General features: G+C 46.4%; 1 protein-coding gene across 6 annotated transcripts in view; it reads right to left on the bottom strand.

Moving 5' to 3' along the window:
- Window positions 1–780: 780 nt before the first annotated feature.
- Window positions 781–19,375, bottom strand: part of sbf1 (SET binding factor 1) — a 71,571-nt gene continuing 52,976 nt past the window's right edge. For 2 of the 6 annotated variants that reach the window (XM_034673308.1, XM_034673311.1), the window contains 24 exons: window positions 19,020–19,088; window positions 18,727–18,888; window positions 18,319–18,584; window positions 17,828–18,000; window positions 17,665–17,738; window positions 15,598–15,790; window positions 15,358–15,485; window positions 14,882–15,057; window positions 12,407–12,543; window positions 11,974–12,181; window positions 11,668–11,864; window positions 10,936–11,073; window positions 10,758–10,853; window positions 9,352–9,524; window positions 8,682–8,858; window positions 8,490–8,591; window positions 8,221–8,406; window positions 6,691–6,817; window positions 6,469–6,602; window positions 6,037–6,381; window positions 5,172–5,377; window positions 4,993–5,080; window positions 4,783–4,914; window positions 2,890–4,658 (listed from right to left, as the gene is read on the bottom strand). In XM_034673308.1, coding sequence (XP_034529199.1) covers window positions 4,560–4,658; window positions 4,783–4,914; window positions 4,993–5,080; window positions 5,172–5,377; window positions 6,037–6,381; window positions 6,469–6,602; window positions 6,691–6,817; window positions 8,221–8,406; window positions 8,490–8,591; window positions 8,682–8,858; window positions 9,352–9,524; window positions 10,758–10,853; window positions 10,936–11,073; window positions 11,668–11,864; window positions 11,974–12,181; window positions 12,407–12,543; window positions 14,882–15,057; window positions 15,358–15,485; window positions 15,598–15,790; window positions 17,665–17,738; window positions 17,828–18,000; window positions 18,319–18,584; window positions 18,727–18,888; window positions 19,020–19,088 — 3,786 coding nt within the window. In that variant the 3' untranslated portion in view covers window positions 2,890–4,559. Of the gene's footprint in view, window positions 4,659–4,782; window positions 4,915–4,992; window positions 5,081–5,171; window positions 5,378–6,036; window positions 6,382–6,468; window positions 6,603–6,690; window positions 6,818–8,220; window positions 8,407–8,489; window positions 8,592–8,681; window positions 8,859–9,351; window positions 9,525–9,973; window positions 10,049–10,757; window positions 10,854–10,935; window positions 11,074–11,667; window positions 11,865–11,973; window positions 12,182–12,406; window positions 12,544–14,881; window positions 15,058–15,357; window positions 15,486–15,597; window positions 15,791–17,664; window positions 17,739–17,827; window positions 18,001–18,318; window positions 18,585–18,726; window positions 18,889–19,019; window positions 19,089–19,375 lie in introns of all 6 variants that reach the window. The other 4 variants (XM_034673307.1, XM_034673309.1, XM_034673310.1 and 1 more) reach the window with 4 other exon arrangements.

Here is a 19,375-nt window from a genome sequence, read left to right as displayed (position 1 = left end):
TCTAGTTATTTAAAAAGTAGAGCATCGATAGCCGCAACATCATGACCACTCACCTAAAATTAAAGCCCTTGTTTCTTCACCTCAAGGCAAGCAATAACAGCCTCGACTAGATGAGACCTGGACTCCTCTAGACCTCTGAAGGTGAGCTGTGATATCTGACATCCAGTTGCAGCAGTGGATCCTTTAAGTCCTGGATGCTCATGGATCAGAGTTGCTGTTCTAGCTCATCCCACAGATGCAATGTCGACGCCTTGAGCATGTGGTCCTCCAGGCCGCCTTATTCCATTGCTCTGTGGTCCAGTCCTGATCCTCGTGAGCTTATTGCAACAGGTTTGAGGGGTCAGAATGCAAGTGCCACAGCTCAAACTGTGATCCTCTCTGCATGTTCTGACTCCTCTCTGTCAGACCTTGCATTCACTGTTTCAGCAGTCTGAGCTCCAGCAGCTCTTCTGTTAGGTCGTTGAGTCACTGGTTATCCTTCCTTGGACCCTTGCAGACCAGGAGCACCCCACAAGAGCTGCAGTTTTAGAAGATGCTCTGACCCAGCCTTGTCATAGTCACTTTCATTCTCACACTCACCTGTTCTCTGCTTCAAGGAAGAAGAGCTCACCTGAGTCCTGACAAGTCCATGGTCATGATGGCCAGCTTGTTGTCATATCATCATTCTTCTCTGGTCTTCACTGAAATGTTTGTAAGTTATTAAGTACCTCATTTCTACTGTTGACCCCCGGCTGTGATCAGAGGTTTAATCTCATGAGTGAAAATGACACACCACACAGATTGAAACATTTAAACCCACAGTTTTTATTTGGAACTAAAAACTATATTGACATGATTGACAACATAACCCGGCTCAGAAAATCATTTCTAATAAAAAAAGAAGAAAATAAATAAAAGGATTATGTCTTACTGATGTGGTTAATGTTTCTGTTTAAGAGCGATACCACAGCGAGATGAGTAAACGAGTGAAAAGATGAGCGGGGTCCGACTGGATGTGGACTACAGTCACAAACACAGAATCTGACGCTGCTCCACGACGAGTCTCTGCTCGCTGAACGATGGCAGTGAAGACGTCACAGAGAGACACTTTGAGGTCTAACAAACTTGTGTTAAAGTTCGTCCTTTAAAGGTTGGATTTTACCGCTGAGTGATCTGAAATTTCTGAAACAGTTACAGAAAGGATCCAAACTGCATTCACAAAAACAGCAGGGACAGAAAACAGGAAGTTGCTGCTCTGCTGCGGCCTCCACGTGTTTTATTGTGATAGCGTGTTTTTAAATGTTATTTCAGGTACAGAGGAATACTTGTGCACCTCTTAGGAACACAAATAAAGCTCATGAGTCCAGACAGATGCACGAGCAACTCCAAAGACGTCGTTTGGTGGCTTTGAAACGAGCCGTGTTGCAGATTATTCAGCTTTTCAAATCAGAAGTTATAAATCTGTAGCTTGTGGATCCATCAAGTTCTGTTAGATTAGAATTAACCTTCTTTAAACACCGAAGCCACAAAATAAAGAAACTTATAAGGATCAAATTCTGACTTTCTGGAGGCAGCGATAGACGAGCAACTCCTGGGTACAAAGCTGATTCTGTGAATGAAGTGAGGCGGCTTTAAAGAGATGAAATAACTCTCTTCGGTTTGTTTCTGTGTGCATGAATCTTCAGTGTTGTCAGAAAAGCAGACATCAGTCCGTCAGCGGTGAAACAGACTCTTTAAGAGGATGTTCTTTGACTCTGGAGCAAACTAAAGGAGCAGTTCCAAATCTAAGAAACAAACAGGCCGTTGTTTCTGAGAGTAAACATCAGAATCACCGTTAAGACTCGCAGCAGGCGAACTCAACGTGTTTGAGATTTATTGTGACTGCACTCTTCATCCAGAACATCCCTCCACTGTGGGTGAGCAACACAGTCAAATCCAACCTTACTAAAAACAGCCCACAGGCCTCAGCGTCCGCTCACACAGCGTCTCCACTCCTGCATGAATGGTGACGAGTAAAGACGATGTTACCGAAAAAAAGAAAAAAAAGAAAGAGAGAGCGAGAAGACATCGAGGGTTTAAAAAAAAAAAGCATTAGTCACATTAATACAGAAAATAAACAAATGGCACATTGAATTCCTAATCCAAAATAAAGTGGTGCTTGAGGAACTTTCTTACTGAGGAGACAAGTTAAATAAATTACTACCATAAACGTTACATACAAATCTGGAGTAGTATATACAAAGTTTGAGTTATTAGACACAAAAATCTACAATTTCAAATTTTATGTTCAACAAAGACAGCAGTAGAACCGTATTTTACAGAGCAGGTTTTGTTAACGCAAGTGGTTTGTGTGTGTGTGGAGGAGGGGGGTGAATACAGGTGTGTGTGTGTGTGTGGGGGGGGGGGGGGGGGGCAGTTTAACGAAAACCAACATAACGTATAAAAAAAGTGACGTGATGTTTGAGACCTTCAGGTGAACGTGCTGCCGACTCGTCTGAGAGGAAGCTTTGAGTCTGACCCGCGTCTGATCCGCACACGGCGAGAACACGTGAAGGTGGCGAGACCTTTGAATATGACACACACTCCCAGCGTCAGCTGTGTTAAAGGAGGAGTCAGGCGGAAGGGTCACGCTATGTTTGCACTCAGAACTAGATCGTCTCCTTCACATGAGCTAGCTTTGTTTTCTACGGATGAAACGGTACGAAGCTCACTCTCACTCAAACAGCCGGCTGGTTTTCTTATTCATGCCGGCTGATCAGCTGATCAATAAACTCTGGATAGAGATTAAAAATGCAGAGGAACAATAGTTTGTCTTATTTCATTTGTAAAAGATCTGCAAGAGTTGCTCTTCCTGGTTTTCTTCTTTGGATGTATGAACTTTTATTTCATCATTTTAAGTTTTGTTTTCTTGGATTTTTATGGATCTTAAAGCTCCTGTGAGGAATTTACACTTCTCCTGGTCCTCGTGAACTTCTGATCTTGTCCTGCTCTTGCATAGATTGTGTTTCCTGACTAAACTAATCCTCCTGCTTTATCTTAAGAGGAACATATTTCTGTGTAAGATGTAAAAAGTCCTCTTCCAGGAGCTGATCTAGACGTTAAAAGAGTCACCGTTGGTTCAGATGTGTGGCTCGGTTTCTTCTTGCTGCAGAGTGCAGATCGACTTTGAACGCGTCTATCAGAAATATAATGTGTGGGTGAAGGCAACTCACACCTCACTGCAAAGTCTAAAGATGGAGGATTATAAAGATAGAGGTGAGAAGGTGGTGGACAAAACTGTTACGGTGTGAAAGCAGCGGCTGAATCGGTCTCCTTTCTTTTTCTGCTGATCTGAAGAAATGTCGATCTTATCTTAAGTGTTGCATCCTGAACTGGAGGTGTCCAGAGAGTTAAAGTGATCCACCCCGAGTGATGAAGAGTGTTTGTTCCTGTTTCTCTGAGTGCAAATGTAGCGTGACCCGAAGCCAAAGTGGAACGACTCCACGTCCTCCTTTAACAAACTTCACTTCTTCGTCCCTCGGAGCTCTTCTTTGAGTCGCCTCTTTAAAACTCTGTATTCACTCTAAAGCTTCACTCTACTCACACGTCTCCCTCCCCTTCTTCTTCTTCACCTTCCAGAGCTCCTTCTATAAACTGTTTTTAAAGAAACCGCTACAAAATAAATCCCTCCTTTTTCCTTCAGCATCCCTTGAAATAATCTGAATGTTCGAGTGGTCGTACGGATTAAACACACACAGGCGTGAAGAGTTGAGCTTAGTGAGGGAAGTATCGGTCTACTTTGTAAACACTCTCAGTGAACGCTCGCCGACGACGCACTCAGAATACCTGACAGACTGCGACCTCTGAGCGCCTCTCCTGCTTTGATCTGAACGAGCGAATCATGGCTTTCACAGTATTTAATCATCACGCCGTGCTTAAGACGGCGTGATGGGCGTTGATCTCTTTCTGGTACAAATTTGAGATTTTGGAAAAAAGAAAACAATAAAAGGAAATCCTTCATGAGCCGTTAAGGAGCCCCCCCTCCTCCTCGTGTCCCTGCGTTTGGGCGACATCAGGCAGCGAGGGTTGTTTTGGTCTGTCGATCCACCAGGTGATCTTTAAGATCCGTCTCTGAAAGTCTAAGGAGTCTGTGTGCGGCTGGGACGTCTGCAGCTCCTCCGTCATTCCTCCTGGAGCGTCTGAAAGGGCGGGTGGGGTTAGTCGGAGGGGGAGGAGGTTACAGGTGGAGGGTCTGGAAAGATCTTCATGCTGGTCCGAGCTGCAGATGCATCACGTGCTTCATATGCGTGGTTACTGTGCGCACACAGACATCCAGCACACACACCGTCAGACTGTGGGGGGTGGAGAGGCTGCAGCTACATGTGAGACGACAGCGAGTGGTTCTTCAGGGACGTTTTTTTCTTCTTTTTCTCATTTTATAACAAAAACACTGAAACATGGTGACGCAAAGGTTATTAGTTCAATACTAGCAGACGGAGCCGAGCAGAGCTGGAGGGCGAGAGTTCCCCGTCCTCTCTCTCTGGTGTCCGTCAGGTGATGCAGCTCTGCTCATTCGCTCCTTCAAGAGTCCTGCCTCCTCCTCAGGCGTCTGACAGACAGCTCTGAACGCTGTCCATCCACAGCTGAGCGTTCAGGCTGTCCTGGGCACAGAAGTTGTACACTCGTTTTGTCGTCTTGAGCTGAAAGAGGAGAGGAAAAGAAGTGACTTAAGCCGTTTGGAAAAAGGAAAAACCTTCCGTTTACACGTGCAAACTCAAATTTTCTGCAGCAGACCCAGACTGCGTGAAGCGGAGGTGGACTCACATCAAAGAAGGCTTTCTCATCAATGTTTTTGGGTGCTCCCATGGCGGGTGTTCCTGGAATAACAGACTCTACGTCGGCCAGCTCGATCACTCCTTTACACTCCTTGTCCTGCCGGGTCTCATAGTATCTCAGCTGGAGGCAGAGAGAGGAGATTAAAACTCTGCGACAGTCTGGAGAGTTTACAGATGATAACAAACGTCTCCTTCTTACCTGATGTTTGGTTTTATCCAGGACGAACCATCGTGGTTTCCAGGGTTTCAACAGCGCCCCTTTCTTGTAGAGGATTCCTTCAAAGCTCCTGAAGTGCGCGAGAGAGAGAGAGACGTTTGATTTTAAAGATTTATCTGACTCTGATATTTAAACGCTGTAACGTGTGTCGCTGCACCGACCTGTTCTCACTCTCTGTGCTCTGGAACTGGCTGTACAGCGTGCTGGTGCTGGGCCGGCCCGCGACAGGCGTGGAGGTGGCGCTGGCCTCGCAGTCCAGAGCCAGGTTGATGGAGGATCCCACGCTGCTCTCCTGCAGGTAGACACCCTGAGAGCGCCGCTGGTGGCTCAGGTTGGACGACATTAGCAACGAGCTGGAGAAGGAAGGCTGAGGAGGAGAGAGGAGAGTCAGAGTTTAAATCTGACACTTTAACGTCTCCTTCATGAGCCACATCTTCTTTTAGGGATCCGTCTGTTTATTTTCTAGAAGATGTTTTGGACTCTATCTGTCGTGTGCTGCTGCAGCGCCTCACTCCTTTAACAGCCACAGATCTCAGAGGATAAGAAAAGCTCCTCTAATCCCCCGCAGGGAAAAAACAACAAACAGACAAATCATCACATTGCTTGAGTGATGAAGATAAAAATAACACTGTCTTGACGGCTTAATTTGTTGCACAGGAAATGGTTGGAGCAATGTGAAGCATCATGATGTGACTAAGATATGATGAATAATAAATATTTACTGAGGTAGAAATCTAAACATCACTGAAAAACACAAATTAAAAGATAATGAGGATGAATAAAAACGGAGTGAGGTGCTAAAAATCTGTCTCATTCGTGTTCCACGTAACGTCCTCTCAATTTTGAACAGGAGTCTGAATTTCCACCACAAGATGTCAGCAAAGAGCATCACTCCACACACTCTTCTTCTCCATTACGTCTCAGTCTGCTGTGTTTAATGTTACTGAACAGAGTTTGGAGTAATCCTCTGACGCTCTCTTCAGACCTGTGCCATCAGACAGAGAGTAAAAAAACAGGAGTACTCACCTTGCTCTCCAGTTTGGTCTCGGTTCTCTGCGTGGTCTTGATCTTGTCCCACGTGTCCTTCCACTTCTCCGACGTCTGTCCCAGCTCCGCCTCCAGACTCTGCAGGTCCTGTAGCAGCTTGGTGATGGCGTCGGGCACCGCCTTGCTCAGGCTGTTGTAGCACGGCCACACGATGTGCCTCTGCGATTTGGGCCCGCTGCTATCTGGTTTCTCCGGCGTCTCTTCCACGACACGCTCCGGCCGGCCCCTCAGCTCCCAGTCGTAGGACGGGCCCTCCGACAGAGTCTCCTCTGTGTAGAAGTCCCACACCTTCAGGTTGGAGTTGAAGGTGTACGGCCGCAGAACCTGCAACACAGACACTCATAATAAGTCTCCTTAGTTTGAACTCTTCTTCTGTGATGTGTGAACGTTCAGCGCAGAGCGGCGGCCCACCTCCTCGTCTTCAGGGGCGAACATGTAGTTGTAGAAGTTTGGCGTCTTCTTGTTCAGCCTGTCGATGTAGTCCCACACAGACTTACACACCTGAGGGCTCTTCCTCTCACTTCCTTTCTCCTCGTACAGCACACCTGCACACGCACAGAGGGCTCATCAGAAACACACACACAGTGACACGACTCTCTCTGTGTTAACTCCAGATGAAGAAAAGTTTGTTACCCAGCTCGATGCGCTCGTAGTCCGAGTCCAGCAGGAAGGTGCGGAAGCGGTTGGACACGTAGTGGTAGGCCAAGAACTTCAGGTAGTACTGACTGAACTCAAACTCCATGGGGAACTGAAGGTGGATCTGAGGGAGGGAGGGTCAAAGGGTCAGGATTACAGATTAAACTACAAAAGAACTGCACAGAAAACTATGGGCTGCATTCACACGACTCATGCAGACCCTTTAAAGATTAACGTCACAGATCGAGAACACATGGTGTTTTTTTTCTAGCTTGTGCTTCAAGTATCACCTGGTTCCTCTTCCTATTCTCTAAAAGGAACTCTGAGGCCATTGAAGCTAAGTGACACAAACTTCCTGCATGTGATGATAAGAGGACAGAACACACGTCACTGATCCGCAAAACAGGAAGTGCAGGCGCACAGAGAATAAACATACACGGCAGCTTTAATCTGCTATACGGTGAGAGGACGGAGAGCAGGAGGCTGACGACCTCCAGTTAAACATACATCACATTAAGAGGAGCGCTGATGAGCAGGATGAGGACCAGCAGGGAAAACCCCTGAGCCCTTTCTCTACTCCATCCCACGAGTCTCTAAAGTTATTTCAAGCTTTCAATGATTCCTTATTTTCATTGTGATATAAAGTATTTTAAGAGATATATGACGGATCCTGTAACTTCTGCTCATCGTACCTAAAGTCTCTAAAAGTAGTATGGGAGGTCGAGCCTTCAGTTATCAGGCCCCTCTCCTTTGGAATCATCTACCAGTCAGGGTCCGGGAGGCAGACACCCTCTCTACTTTTAAGAGTAGGCTTCAAACTTTTCTTTTTGATAAAGCTTACAGTTAGAGATGGATCAGGCTTGGACAAGCTCTATGTTATGCTGCTATAGGCTTAGACTGACACACTGGGATCCTGTCTTTCCCTCTCTCTCCTCTCTCCTCCCATCACTTACTTTAACTCTTCCTGTCCCATTAAAGTTATTAACCATAGACCTTTCTGGAGTCCCTGAGCTCCCTTGTCTCATAGGTTCCTCTGGATCTCTGCTGCTGTGGACGTGCCAGACTCCAGCTGCTACAACTACTGCTATCCATCTCACCACTATCATCTCTCTCTTTCTTCACCTCCCTCTATCCTTCTCTTCAATCAGCAGGTGTCAGCAGATGTGTGTCTAACATGAGTCTGGTCCTGCTGGAGGTTTCTGCCTGTTAAAGGAAGTTTGTCCTTGCCACTGTAACTTGCTAAATGCTGCAAAGTGCTCTGCTCATGGTGGATTAAGATGAGATCAGACTGAGTCCTGTCTGTAAGATGGGACTGGATCTTATCCTGTCTTGATGTTGGGTCTTTGTTAATAATAGAACATAGAGTACGCTCTAGAACTGCTCTGTTTGGAAAGAGTATGAGGAGAACATTTGTTGTGATTTGGCGCTATATAAATAAAGATTGATTGATTGAAAACATGATCTGTAATCGAAGCACGAAAGACGTCCATCAGAAACCACATTTCTTCGACGACTCTGCTGACTCACCTGATGCACGCAGTCAAGGAACTGCAGGAAGACCGGGGTGAATCCGCTGCTCTGGCTACCCAGCGTCTGAGCTCCACGGTGGCTGAATCTGTGCCCGAACGACAGCCACTCCTTTTCCACCAGCAACCTGAAGCCGTCAAATGTTCTGTAGTACGGGTCCGAGAGCAGCTGCACCAGAGACACCACCTGAACGCAGCATGGAACAATCAGAGCTCGCTCAGAGGACAGATTTGAGATAAGAAGTTTGAGTTTATGGGTTAGAGTCTGACCTGTGTGGTGACGTCCCATCCGTCCTCCAGGCTCACCATGACCGACGACCCTGTATCCAGGAGCTCCACCACCAGGACCGACACCTGCAGCACTCGGTGCAGCTAAACACACAGAATTCAAACACAAAGGGTCAGAAAAAAAAAAACACTTAAAAGGTCCAACATGATCTGAGAGGACTAAGAGGTATTCACCAGAGCCATCCACTCAGAGTCCTCCAGGCAGCGCAGGAAGCTCATGTTGGGGTCAGAGGTCGAGGAGCTCGGCACACAGGCTTTCATCAGCTTCTTGAAACTGTTCTTCACCTGCCGCACGTCACACACCTCAATGGGAACCACCTCCCACTGCTGGAACGAGTCCTGCTTCCCACCCTGAAGGAAACATGTTCACACTGTAACTCCAAACCAGGTGAAAGCACACCTTCCTCAGCTTCAGGTGCTTTCTCTCATCCCTCTGTGATCCTTATTTCTTTTCTTGCTGAGATTCGGCTCAGGAGGAATTAGAGTATTCAGAAACCAGGGACTCCTTGTTAGAAACATATTTGTGGTCTAAAAGGTGCCAGAAGTTTGGGATTTGCTCAGGCTGATTGCTTCAGACCCTGGTCTCAATAGGACAAACAAATCAGGGCAAAGGTGCTTTATTACAGAGAGTCTGATAGTTCTGGGTTTGTCACTAATTATGGAAAAGAAGCAGAGAAAGAGATCTTTTGTTGAAGCACAGGGAGACCAGAAACTGTTCTATTCCAGACTCCAGTAATTTGATCTCTCAGAAAACAGAGGTTACTGCTCGACCTGTGCTTTATCTTCATGATGTTTATATATGTCCCAGGTCTAAGAATATGGTATTCGTGGTGTGGCATGTTACCTTGAGCTGGGCCTTGTCCCCGATGATGTACAGGTAGGCCTTCTGCTGGCGGAGGAACAGCGCCTCGCTCGGCCCTCCGTTGGGCTGCGGAGACTCCTTCCCTGCCAGACGCGTCCCCACGTCTGGGTTGTAGGCACTTAGACGCCCGCTACCTCTGATACTGCCCCATTTACCTGAATCAAACACAGACAGAGTACAGTCCTCAGAGCTGGATCATCCACAATCCTGTAGAGCCAAAGCCTTTAAAGGATCATTCCGCTTTAGCAAGAAGTGTCCTTTAAATCACATCCACAGCTACGGACAGCCATGCTGGTAAACAAGGCAGAAAGGACTGCAGACTACTCAGCCCAGAGTGCTACAGCGGGCTGAACGACGGCTACATCATGATGAAACTGTGACGAACAGAGAGAAGAATCAAACAGAAAACAACCGACAGGACGTCAGACGGCTGCAGCATGCACACACAGCAGCTCTCTGATCAACACAAGCAGCAACAACAAACCATTAGTCCGCAGAGACAGCACACTACCAGGTCACTGCAAACACACTGACGCTACAGGAAGAGAGATCTGATTGGTTAAGACAGGAGTGAAGGCAAGGGAGGGGGCGTGGCCTACTGTACCTCTAGGAGGGTTCCTGGCCTTGCCAGACACTTTGGGCTGAGAGAGGGAGATGACTTTCGCCCTTTGACCCAGAGCTGAGGTCAAATAACAGAGACGGCGAGTTAACAGCGCCACACAGTGGAGGATGGTTTCAAACACACGCCTGGTCCAAGTCACAGATTGAAGGAGGACTCTAGTGTCTTTAAACCTGATACACTTTCCATTTTAACATATTCTAGGTTCTAAACAACGTATAGATGAAAATGTGGGTCAATTAAAAGTGTTTTTTTTTTTTTTTGCTGATGATTATTCTAAGAGTCTGAAAGCATTCCTCAAGATCCCCTTTAACTACAGACCTTCATGTTGAGGTCAAACGTTTCTTTTTTTAACCCTAAAACACCCCCCTCTTCAAATCCTTCAGACCACACTGACATAAACATTAACTTTAGCTTGTAGAATGAAGGAGGTGCTGATCTACCGCTGCCTTAACCTCTGAGTTTGTCATGTTTTTGCATACTTTGGAGTGTTGCAAGCTCAGTTTTTGTTAAATAATACTGATGTAATTCTCATATCAACATAAATGAAAGTTAATGACAGGGTTAGACAAGAAAGTCCAGTGAATTGAAAATTTTAGTCACTGTCCCCAAACTTTAGTTGCTTTTCGTCATCTAAACCCTAAAACATATTAAAGTATTCCCAGGTTTAAAAGTACCGGAGTCATCCTCTAACACTTCACACACTTTGTTTTGAAACCAGGGCTGAAATTGACTAACAGAAGCTACAGGACACACGGACGCCTCTCACCTCCTCTGCTGAACGTTCCAGGTAAGTCCTCCTTCGTTCCCATCACCTGTTTCATCAGAGCGCCGATCTTGGGCTGCCTGAGCTTATCAGACGAGTCTGTGATGGAAGAAAAATGAGCTCTGTGACCTGAGAGTCTCCTCCATCAGAGAGACGTCACATACGCGTGTGTGAAACTCACCTGAGGTGCTCATGTGTGTGGAGGTGAAGCCGCTGAGCGTGTTCCTGCCGCTGCTCTCGCTGTAGGAAGGCATGGAGCTGATGATGGCCTGCAGGTACTTCTCCTGCTCCAGGCTGGTGGAGTCGGCCTGAGAGGGGACTGCACAGAGAAGAACATTGATTTTCTACTGCCCTCCCAAAGCTTGATCACTCCGTCACTACTCCTACTTCGTTCTTTTAATTCAATCACTTATGTTTCTCGTGTTTTAATGTCATATTTCATAGTTAAACATCTTACTTTTGTCTAATGTCATATTTCTTCATGCTCTTAATGTTCTCAGTGCTTGTTTTCAGTTCCTTGGATCACATTAATTGGCTCTGTGTGTCAATGGTGCATTATAAATAGAAGCTTGTTGATTAAAACCGAACATTTGGAGAAAAGCTGAAGTAAAGTCTTGCTTAAGTTTTTGTTCTTTTATGACTTTTAAACCCTCAATCTTTTGGCTTCTTAATGCCATTTAATATTCTCATCACTACAGTCTAAATAGCAGCTTGTAGTCATGACCTTTGACCCCAATATTCCTTCCTACAGGAGTGGAGTTAAGACTAATCATCAATCATCAAGAACTGGAGAAGAAATGAGTGTAAGATGCGGGTAAATGTGCGATTCGTTTCCTGTCAGTGTGCCACAAAGTGTAAAGTTTGCAAAGATAAAAACTACCATAGATGGTTTAACAAGGTGTTGTTGTTTTACCTGAAGAGGGGGCGTTGGGGGACTTGAAGAAGCCGACCACCCCCTTGGCATGGAGTCCTGCAGACCGCAGCAGGACGGCCTTCGTTCGAGAATTTCTCCAGCAGACTACAGGGAAACGATTCTGTCGATAGCACCGACAGATTCTCTGGATGGTCGTATCGGGGATGCTCTGAGGCACGATCAGCAGGCCGGGGTAGCTGTCACACACACACACACACACGATCAGGTTATATTACACACTCCTCCATATACAACTTGTTCTTCCTACATGTCAGCGTATGTGTGTGTGTGTGTGTGATCTCTCACCTCCTGCAGACGGTGTACATGCGGTTGACGGTCGAAATCCTGAAAGGCTCGTTCTTGGAGCGCGTCAGGCTGTTACTGAGCGTGCCCAGACCAAGCCGCTGGTAGTCTCTGCAGCAGGCCCGTTCCACAACGTTGCTCATGGTCTGCCTGTCGGACGAGCGGATGGTGGAGGAGAGGGTGAGGGAGCTCTGGTCCACTTCTTCTGACACTGAGGAGGGAAACACAGGAGAGTTTGATTTCCAGGTCTAACATGGACCTGATGGACCTGATCTAGTCCTGGTTTTGTGCCACTTCTTTTAGTGAAATGTTAAATGCTTTAAAGACAGTACGCATTTTCTGTGACGAGATGGACGGAGCTCACGAGGAGACATGATCTGGGATAGTTTGAATTTGTCCTCCCGTCTTGGTTTAAGGTTTATAAAAGTGTGTTAACCTGAGATTTCATCCTCGTCCATCTCGGACTGGAAGCTGCTCCTGTTCTCCCAGGTTGGAGGAGAATACTTCTTCCTGGTCACGTGCTGACGCCCAATCGTCCTCTTCGCAGTCTTCACCAGGTTTTTAGAAAGCGTCCTGCAGAAAAGATGAAGAAAGAAAGATATTTGTTTAATTTATTTAGCCGTCTGTTTGGTTTTCAGGACACAGAGGTGCATTTAGATTTGAACCAAGGCACGACTGATTGTGACTTAAAGTTAATCAACAACCTTTAATTTGCTGCTGTGCTGCTGGTTCAGCTTGAGACACAGCTGCAGTGTGTGTTAATATGACTGAATGGAGGTTTTTTTTAGCATTCACACGCATGCACTCATGGAAAGTGCATGGGAACAACAGCGACCACATTTTCCGCTGATGAATAATTCAAAGGTTTCTCTTTCTGCTCCTTTCATTCAGCAGAGGAGAAAGAGAGGAGCGCTTTGACTGTGTGTGGGTTTGAGTGTGTGTGTTCAACAGCGAGCGAGCGAGTGTGTGTGTGTGTGTGTGTGTGTGTGTGTGTGTGTGTGTGTGTGTGTGTGTGTGGTTTGGGAGGGGATGCTGAGGCACTGAATAAAGATGGGATATATTCCCATTGTGGTAAGATCAGGACATTGACTAATAAAACGCCTACGCAGAGAAACATTTGAGGCTTTTAACGTTTCCTCCTCCTGCTTTTCAAACTGAAGTGATGACTTCAAACACGAAAAAGACGCAGAGGGAGTTTCTCCAATCTTTCCTGAGAGGAAGTCAAGCTGAAGTTTTGCAGTGAGGATGATTCACAGCCAGAGCTCAGAAGGAAAAGTGGCAAATTAAGGTATTAACTTAAATTCGGGAGCAGCACCACCCCCTAAACCACGCCCTCAATCACCTGACAAGCCTACTTAAATGTAGCCAGCCTGCTCCAAGCGTTTGTCTGTGATTCTTCAACCCACCCTCACTCACCTTACTCTGCTTCAATGAACCTTTTTCTTATCCCCTTCTACTCAACTTGTGCTCGCTTCTTCTATGCCCTTGTCTACTTCCAGGTACAACCTGGGTCAAGATCAGCTCGGCAGGATAACGCTGAGAGGGAACCCCCAACCTAAGTCTCCTTCTGCTGGGCCACACTACGCACAAATAATTCATTAAATGTTCAAACTTATATCCTTGTGTGGCGTGGTACTTGAAAAAGCATCCAGCGGGACATAAATGCTGCTCTGTTCTCGCTGTCTGACCTGAGAGCTTTTCATGTTTTCACTCTCACACTTCAGGTGTAATGCACCGTGGTGTCGTGACCAAGGGGACTCCACATACATGCACATGAAGCACGTAACATGCAACGAAGAAATCAAACTCCTCCGGCAGAATAATCTGTTTATTCCTTTCACACACTGCGATGAGGTTCATGCAGCTGAATCACAAAGGGGCGAAGGTTTGTTTAACAGACTGAGCATAAGCTGCTCGTGTTTGTGGAGGTTTTGTAGGAAGACAAAGAGAGGCAGGTGCTGTGTGCTCATTTCAAAACATTTCCCTTTGACGTCAAAATCTTTTGAACTTTTCTGCTCAGAGAAGTCAGAGTGATTGAACTTTTGCAGAACAGTGTGGTTTATATTTCCCAATGAGGAGGATGCATGTTGGGCGGTCGTCTGCAGAGTGATGGAGTCTAGATTAGATGGTTCAGTTTAGATGGTTCTTGTGCAGCTACTTCAAGAGTCTGAAGATGAAATCTTCTGAACTTTCCAGGAAGATTCTTCGTCACTGTTCTTGTGTCTTAATTTGTTTTGTTTTTTTATAACAGTTAAAATATTCATTGTCATGCATAAAAAAGAAGCTCAAATGAGAGAGGAAGATGGTAAGCAATTCAATATTTCTGAATCATGTCAGTAAAAATAAACATGTTTTACAGATTATATATTCTGACATTTATCTTTGTAAAAATGTTAAAGTTGTACTTTATGTCTGTATTATATTCAATGAGTTATTTCACTTTATCCACCCTGAGTACCTGCAACATCTGGCTTTCAAAAAATAGCTGCATCACGCTCCTACCTCTACCTCATTGGTTACACAACTCACTGTGACCTTTGACCTTTAGCCTCCTGAAATATGCAGTGAAAGTTCTCGGTAAGTAGGGCAAATATGAGAGCAACATCTGGGGCAGCCGTGAAGTCACAGATGTTAATAGACGGTTAAAGATGTGAGAGGCACCGCGTGTCATCGGCTGAGTTACTGCGCAATAACAGACAGAGTCAAAGTAAGTATGAGGGATTTAACAGTCGGTGATGGAGAGTTTCAGAGCAAAACTACAACTCTCTCTGACACTTAGTTTCTCCTACATTAAACTGCAGTTCATCACAGAACCATAAGGACAAGATTTCATGAAGAAGTAGTCCCTAAAGTCTTCTTTCTGAAGGTTTATTTCAGGTCATCTTTTCCCTCTACACGGACAGTTCCATACCTGAGCGATTGGTTCTTGTCCTTGGTCTTGTGCTCCACCACCAGCTTCCCACTCTGACCCACTGTGAAGGCAAAGGTGCCCTGGACGTGCTGAGGGTAGCGCAGTTTGTGCATGTGCTTCCTGAAAACCTCGGCCAGGTCTGACGCCACCTCCTCGTCAAACGCGATTTTTATCAGCTATGGACGGATGGAGGAATCGGAGAGAGAGAGAGAGAGAGAGAAAGAGAGAGAAAGAGAGGGAGAGAGAGAGAGAGAGAGAGAGAGAGAGAGAGAGAGAGAGAGAGAGAGAGAGAGAGAGAGAGAGAGAGAGAGAGAGAGAGAGAGAGAGAGAGAGAGAGAGAGAGAGAGAGAGAGAGCGTTAAGCAAGGACAGGGGTAAAATCAGAATCCTGCTCATTCATGCTGATTTAATACAATCTGCAAATGTTAAAGTTCTTCATGTAAGACTGAACACCCGAGGCAGGAGATGAGAGCGTACCTGGAAGGTGCAGGAGCGCAGCTGCAGCCCCTCCTGGACGAACTGGTCCATGGGTAAAGTGACTGAGATCCTCTTCTCCTTGGTCAGAGAGGCGATGGGGAACGATCGAGTCACCACCTGCTCTCCCACTGCAGGACGAAGACACACGAGAGAACGAGCAGGGTTTAGAGAACCTTCACACACACCATGGAGACAGAGAGAGGAACTTCAAGACTTTCAGATGTGTGTTTCTGCTCTCACCCAGCGGGTCGGTGGGCGTGCCCCTGAAGATGAGCCTGTAGGTGGTGAGGAAGATGGCGCCCTCAGCAGGAAGCAGAGGCGGACCTCCCATCAGCCCCGTGGCCTCCTCGCGGCCGTCGGGGATCAGGTGGACCCGCATGGCGTCCATCACAAGCTCCTCACCGGGTAGGAGTGTAGGCCTCAGTAGCTTCGGCTAAACGGAGACAGAGACAGAGAGAGAGAGAAGAGGAGAAGAGGAGGAGGAGGAGGAGAAGACGAGAAGAGGAAGATTAATGATGCAGCAGAGAAAGACGAGTCATAACAGAATTCAGACTGAGGGAACTCAAACGTTGTTACACCAGAGGAGGACAGTTTGACACAATTTCAAGATCCTAGACTGTTTCCAGATTGATTTCCTTCCTTCCCTCTTTCTCTCGCTCCCTCCCGCCCTCCTTCCTTTCTTTCTCCCTCTCTTTCATACTCTCTATCTATCTCTCTCCGTCTCTTTTTCCTTCATTTCTTCCTTCCTTTCTCTATGTCTCTTTTCCTTCCTCCCCATCCCTCTTTCTTTCTTCATCTCTCACTCCCTCCCTCCCTCCCTCCCTCCTTCCCTCCTTTCTTCCTACCTCCCTCCCTTCTCCCTTCTTTCCTCCCTCTTTCTCTCTTTCTCATACTCCCTATCTATCTCTCTCACACCCTTCCTTGTTTCCTTCCTTCCCTCCTTCCTTTTTCTCCCTTCCTTACCTCGCTCCTCACGCCCTTGCTTCCTATCTTTCTTCCTTCCCCTTTTCTTTATTTCTTTCCTTCCTCTCTATCCCCCTCCCTTTCTCCTTCTTTCGTTCCCTCCTTCATACTCTTTCCTTCTTCCTTGCTTCCTTCCTTCCATCCCTGATGCTTTCCTCCTACCTCCTCATTTTTCAAAGATCAGATTCTTGTAGTGTAAGGGAACCTAGTGAGCACAATAATGCCTGGCAGAATAATAAACTGTGTAACTGTTCCTTTAAATACTCCTGATTGTTGTTTCTACATCCATAAAAAAACGCTGCACTCATCAGACATGTTGTCGTTATTGATCAAACCTGTGAGGTATCCCAGTATTTAGATTTGTGGTTCTCTTATAGTTAATAAAAACACAGTCACTGGTTTACCTGAAGTTACAGATGAAGAGAAACTATTCAGTTCATTTCAGAAACAGATCAAAACAATCATTTTTAAAAAAGCATCTTTTTACTCAGATTGTTGAATATGTTAGTTTGCCCTGCGTGCTCTGACGCCTTCCTGAAGTTTAATATTCTCTGCAGAACAAACATCAACACCAAACCACTGCACTCTTCAGGATCTCATGCTGTCACATCCAAGCTGAGGTTTCACGGCTGCAGAGTCTCTGAGGTTAGAATGACGGAGGCTAACGATGACGTATCTTTATTGTGTAACACACACTGCGAGAGGACGATCCTTCCATATTCTTTAGATAAAAGTCTGAACACTCTTGAGTCCTGATTACAGCACTGACTTTGTCCTCCAGCCTCTTACATCACTTCCTGTTCCTCAGTGAGGCCCGGAGAGCTTCCTAAGGAACTCCACCATTGATAGGAAGTGAATTACAACTCTGCTAACCTGTTTCATAATCTGTTGCACAACACCTAGTGCTGCACGCGTCCTCAGTCCAGCTGCAGCCACACAGCGAGGAAAGGGGCGGCGTTTCCTTCGCAGCTGAGACATCAAAGATTCATACGACCTAACAAAATGCTGTGAGGGCGGTTTGGAGGACATGAGAGCACGGGGCAGTTTAATGTTCCACTCGAGTGTTTCAGTAAGTGACAGAACGCGTCACATCATGGTCCGCACGGCGGCGTCCCTCTCCAACACACTGCACGCAAACGTCACACTCAGGAGGGAGAGCAGTCACCCAGCATGCACTGCTCCGGCGTGCAGTGAGTCACACGCTTCTGTCTCAGGAGGACAGACGTACCTGTCGTGACACTGTGAGCCTGTACTGCAGGGATTGGTGGAGAGGGGAGTGGGCGGGGCTTGCAGGGGCTTAGCGTGGTCTTTGTCCAGTGGGACGTAAAAAATGGAGTTCTTTACCTTTTGGATCGGAGGCAGTCTCTTACTCTCCCGGTGGACTGCGTCTAATGTCTCGATGTGCATCTGAACGATATCTGGAAACACAGACATGTCAGATTTCTCCACAAGGTTTGGTTCAAAGCTGTCAGAGAGTTCAACGAGGGATGCTTCAGGGTGTGCTTACCTGGTATCATGGTGTGGAGAGCCTTCAGGTGCTCGTTGGTCACTCCACTCTCGTTACACACTTTGTCTACGAAGCGGTTGATGAAGCGGACCACAGAGTTGGCCACGTCAGAGCTCTCAGCGTCTTCGAAGCCGCTTTCTGTGTCGTAACTCTCTGCCATGCTGCCAGCAATACTGTGAAAAAACACAAACACAACTGCTGTAAACATTTAAGCTCTTTATCTACACAACCAGCTTTAGAAATCGACAAAGTGTGTTTTAAGGATACAAAATCTCTTCATCTCCCTCTATCCCTCTCTCAAGTGCTCTGCTCATGGTGGATTAAGATGAGATCAAAGTGAGTCCTGTCTGTAAGATGGGACGGGATCTTATCCTGTCTTGATGTTGGGTCTTTGTTAATAATAGAACATAGAGTATGGTCTAGAACTGCTCTGTTTATAGTACAGTTTGTTGGGATTTGGCACTAAATGAAAAAATAGCAGTAGTCGGTACCTGTTTGTGACGTAGCTGTTGCTGACGCTCTCCACGTCTCCGAGGCCGGTGCTCCGGAGCAGCCGGTTCTTGCTGGTGTCGAGCGGCAGCAGCAGGTAGCTCATCCTGTTGGCGTAGTGGATGGCCTGACTGAACACGGTGCTCTCCTCCTTCTGCACGCGCTCCGCCTGCATCTCCTTGCTGAGCGTCGGCCACAGACGGTTCTGCTCCGAAGCCAGGTCCAGCGCGCTGATTTCCCTCCCGGTGGCTGACCCGTCTGGCAGCTCCTGGAACAAATCAGAGGAAGTTTGTTCATGATTGATCATCTCAGGAAAAAAGTGATGTCCTGCTCAGCGGGCTGGGAGGCTGATTTATTAGTCTCCTCTCTGAAAACTTTTTACACAGTTTCTCTCTAATAACGGCGCTCACCAAGTTGTTCTGCTGCCCTCCGTCTTCCGTCTCCAGGTACAGAGCTCTGATGTGGTTCTGCACGTCACTGTAGAACATGGACTCCCAGAACTGCATGGTGGTCCACACCATGTGCTCCTGGACGCAGCTGTAGGCGAACTGAGTGATGCCTGCGCCCAGTTTCTGTCACACAAACACAAAACATTTAAGTTTAAGATCATGCATTTTTATTATTTGATAGAACCATACAGGAACACTGGATCTAAGCTGTGGTTTATTTGCTGGATGTGAAATGGCTGCTGTGATGAACTCACTCTGCAGAAGGCCGTGACCAGAGGAAGAAGAGCTGCTGCGATGCCGTGTTCATCCATATGAGAGCAATCCTGAAGAGAAACAGGTCAGGAGTCATGTAACAATGTGCAAATTATTAAAGAGAGCTACATTAAAAATCTGTACCAGCTGAGTTAATTATTCACTTATTCATCTGCAGCGGTTTAAAGACAGCCTTCATCTTTATACTACACTTGTACTGATAAAAAATGTAAATAAATTGATTTTTTCTTATATCTGCAGCTAAAAATCAAGTCAAGGTGTTTCCGAAAAAGTTCAAAGATTTATTTAAGTTTAATTTGACTTTTTGATTGATTCGACTGAGATCAGAGTTTCTGAT

Source organism: Notolabrus celidotus, chromosome 21 (genome assembly GCF_009762535.1).
Source record: "Notolabrus celidotus isolate fNotCel1 chromosome 21, fNotCel1.pri, whole genome shotgun sequence".
NCBI classification, from domain to species: domain Eukaryota; kingdom Metazoa; phylum Chordata; class Actinopteri; order Labriformes; family Labridae; genus Notolabrus; species Notolabrus celidotus.
This window is presented reverse-complemented; position numbering and strand designations above follow the sequence as displayed.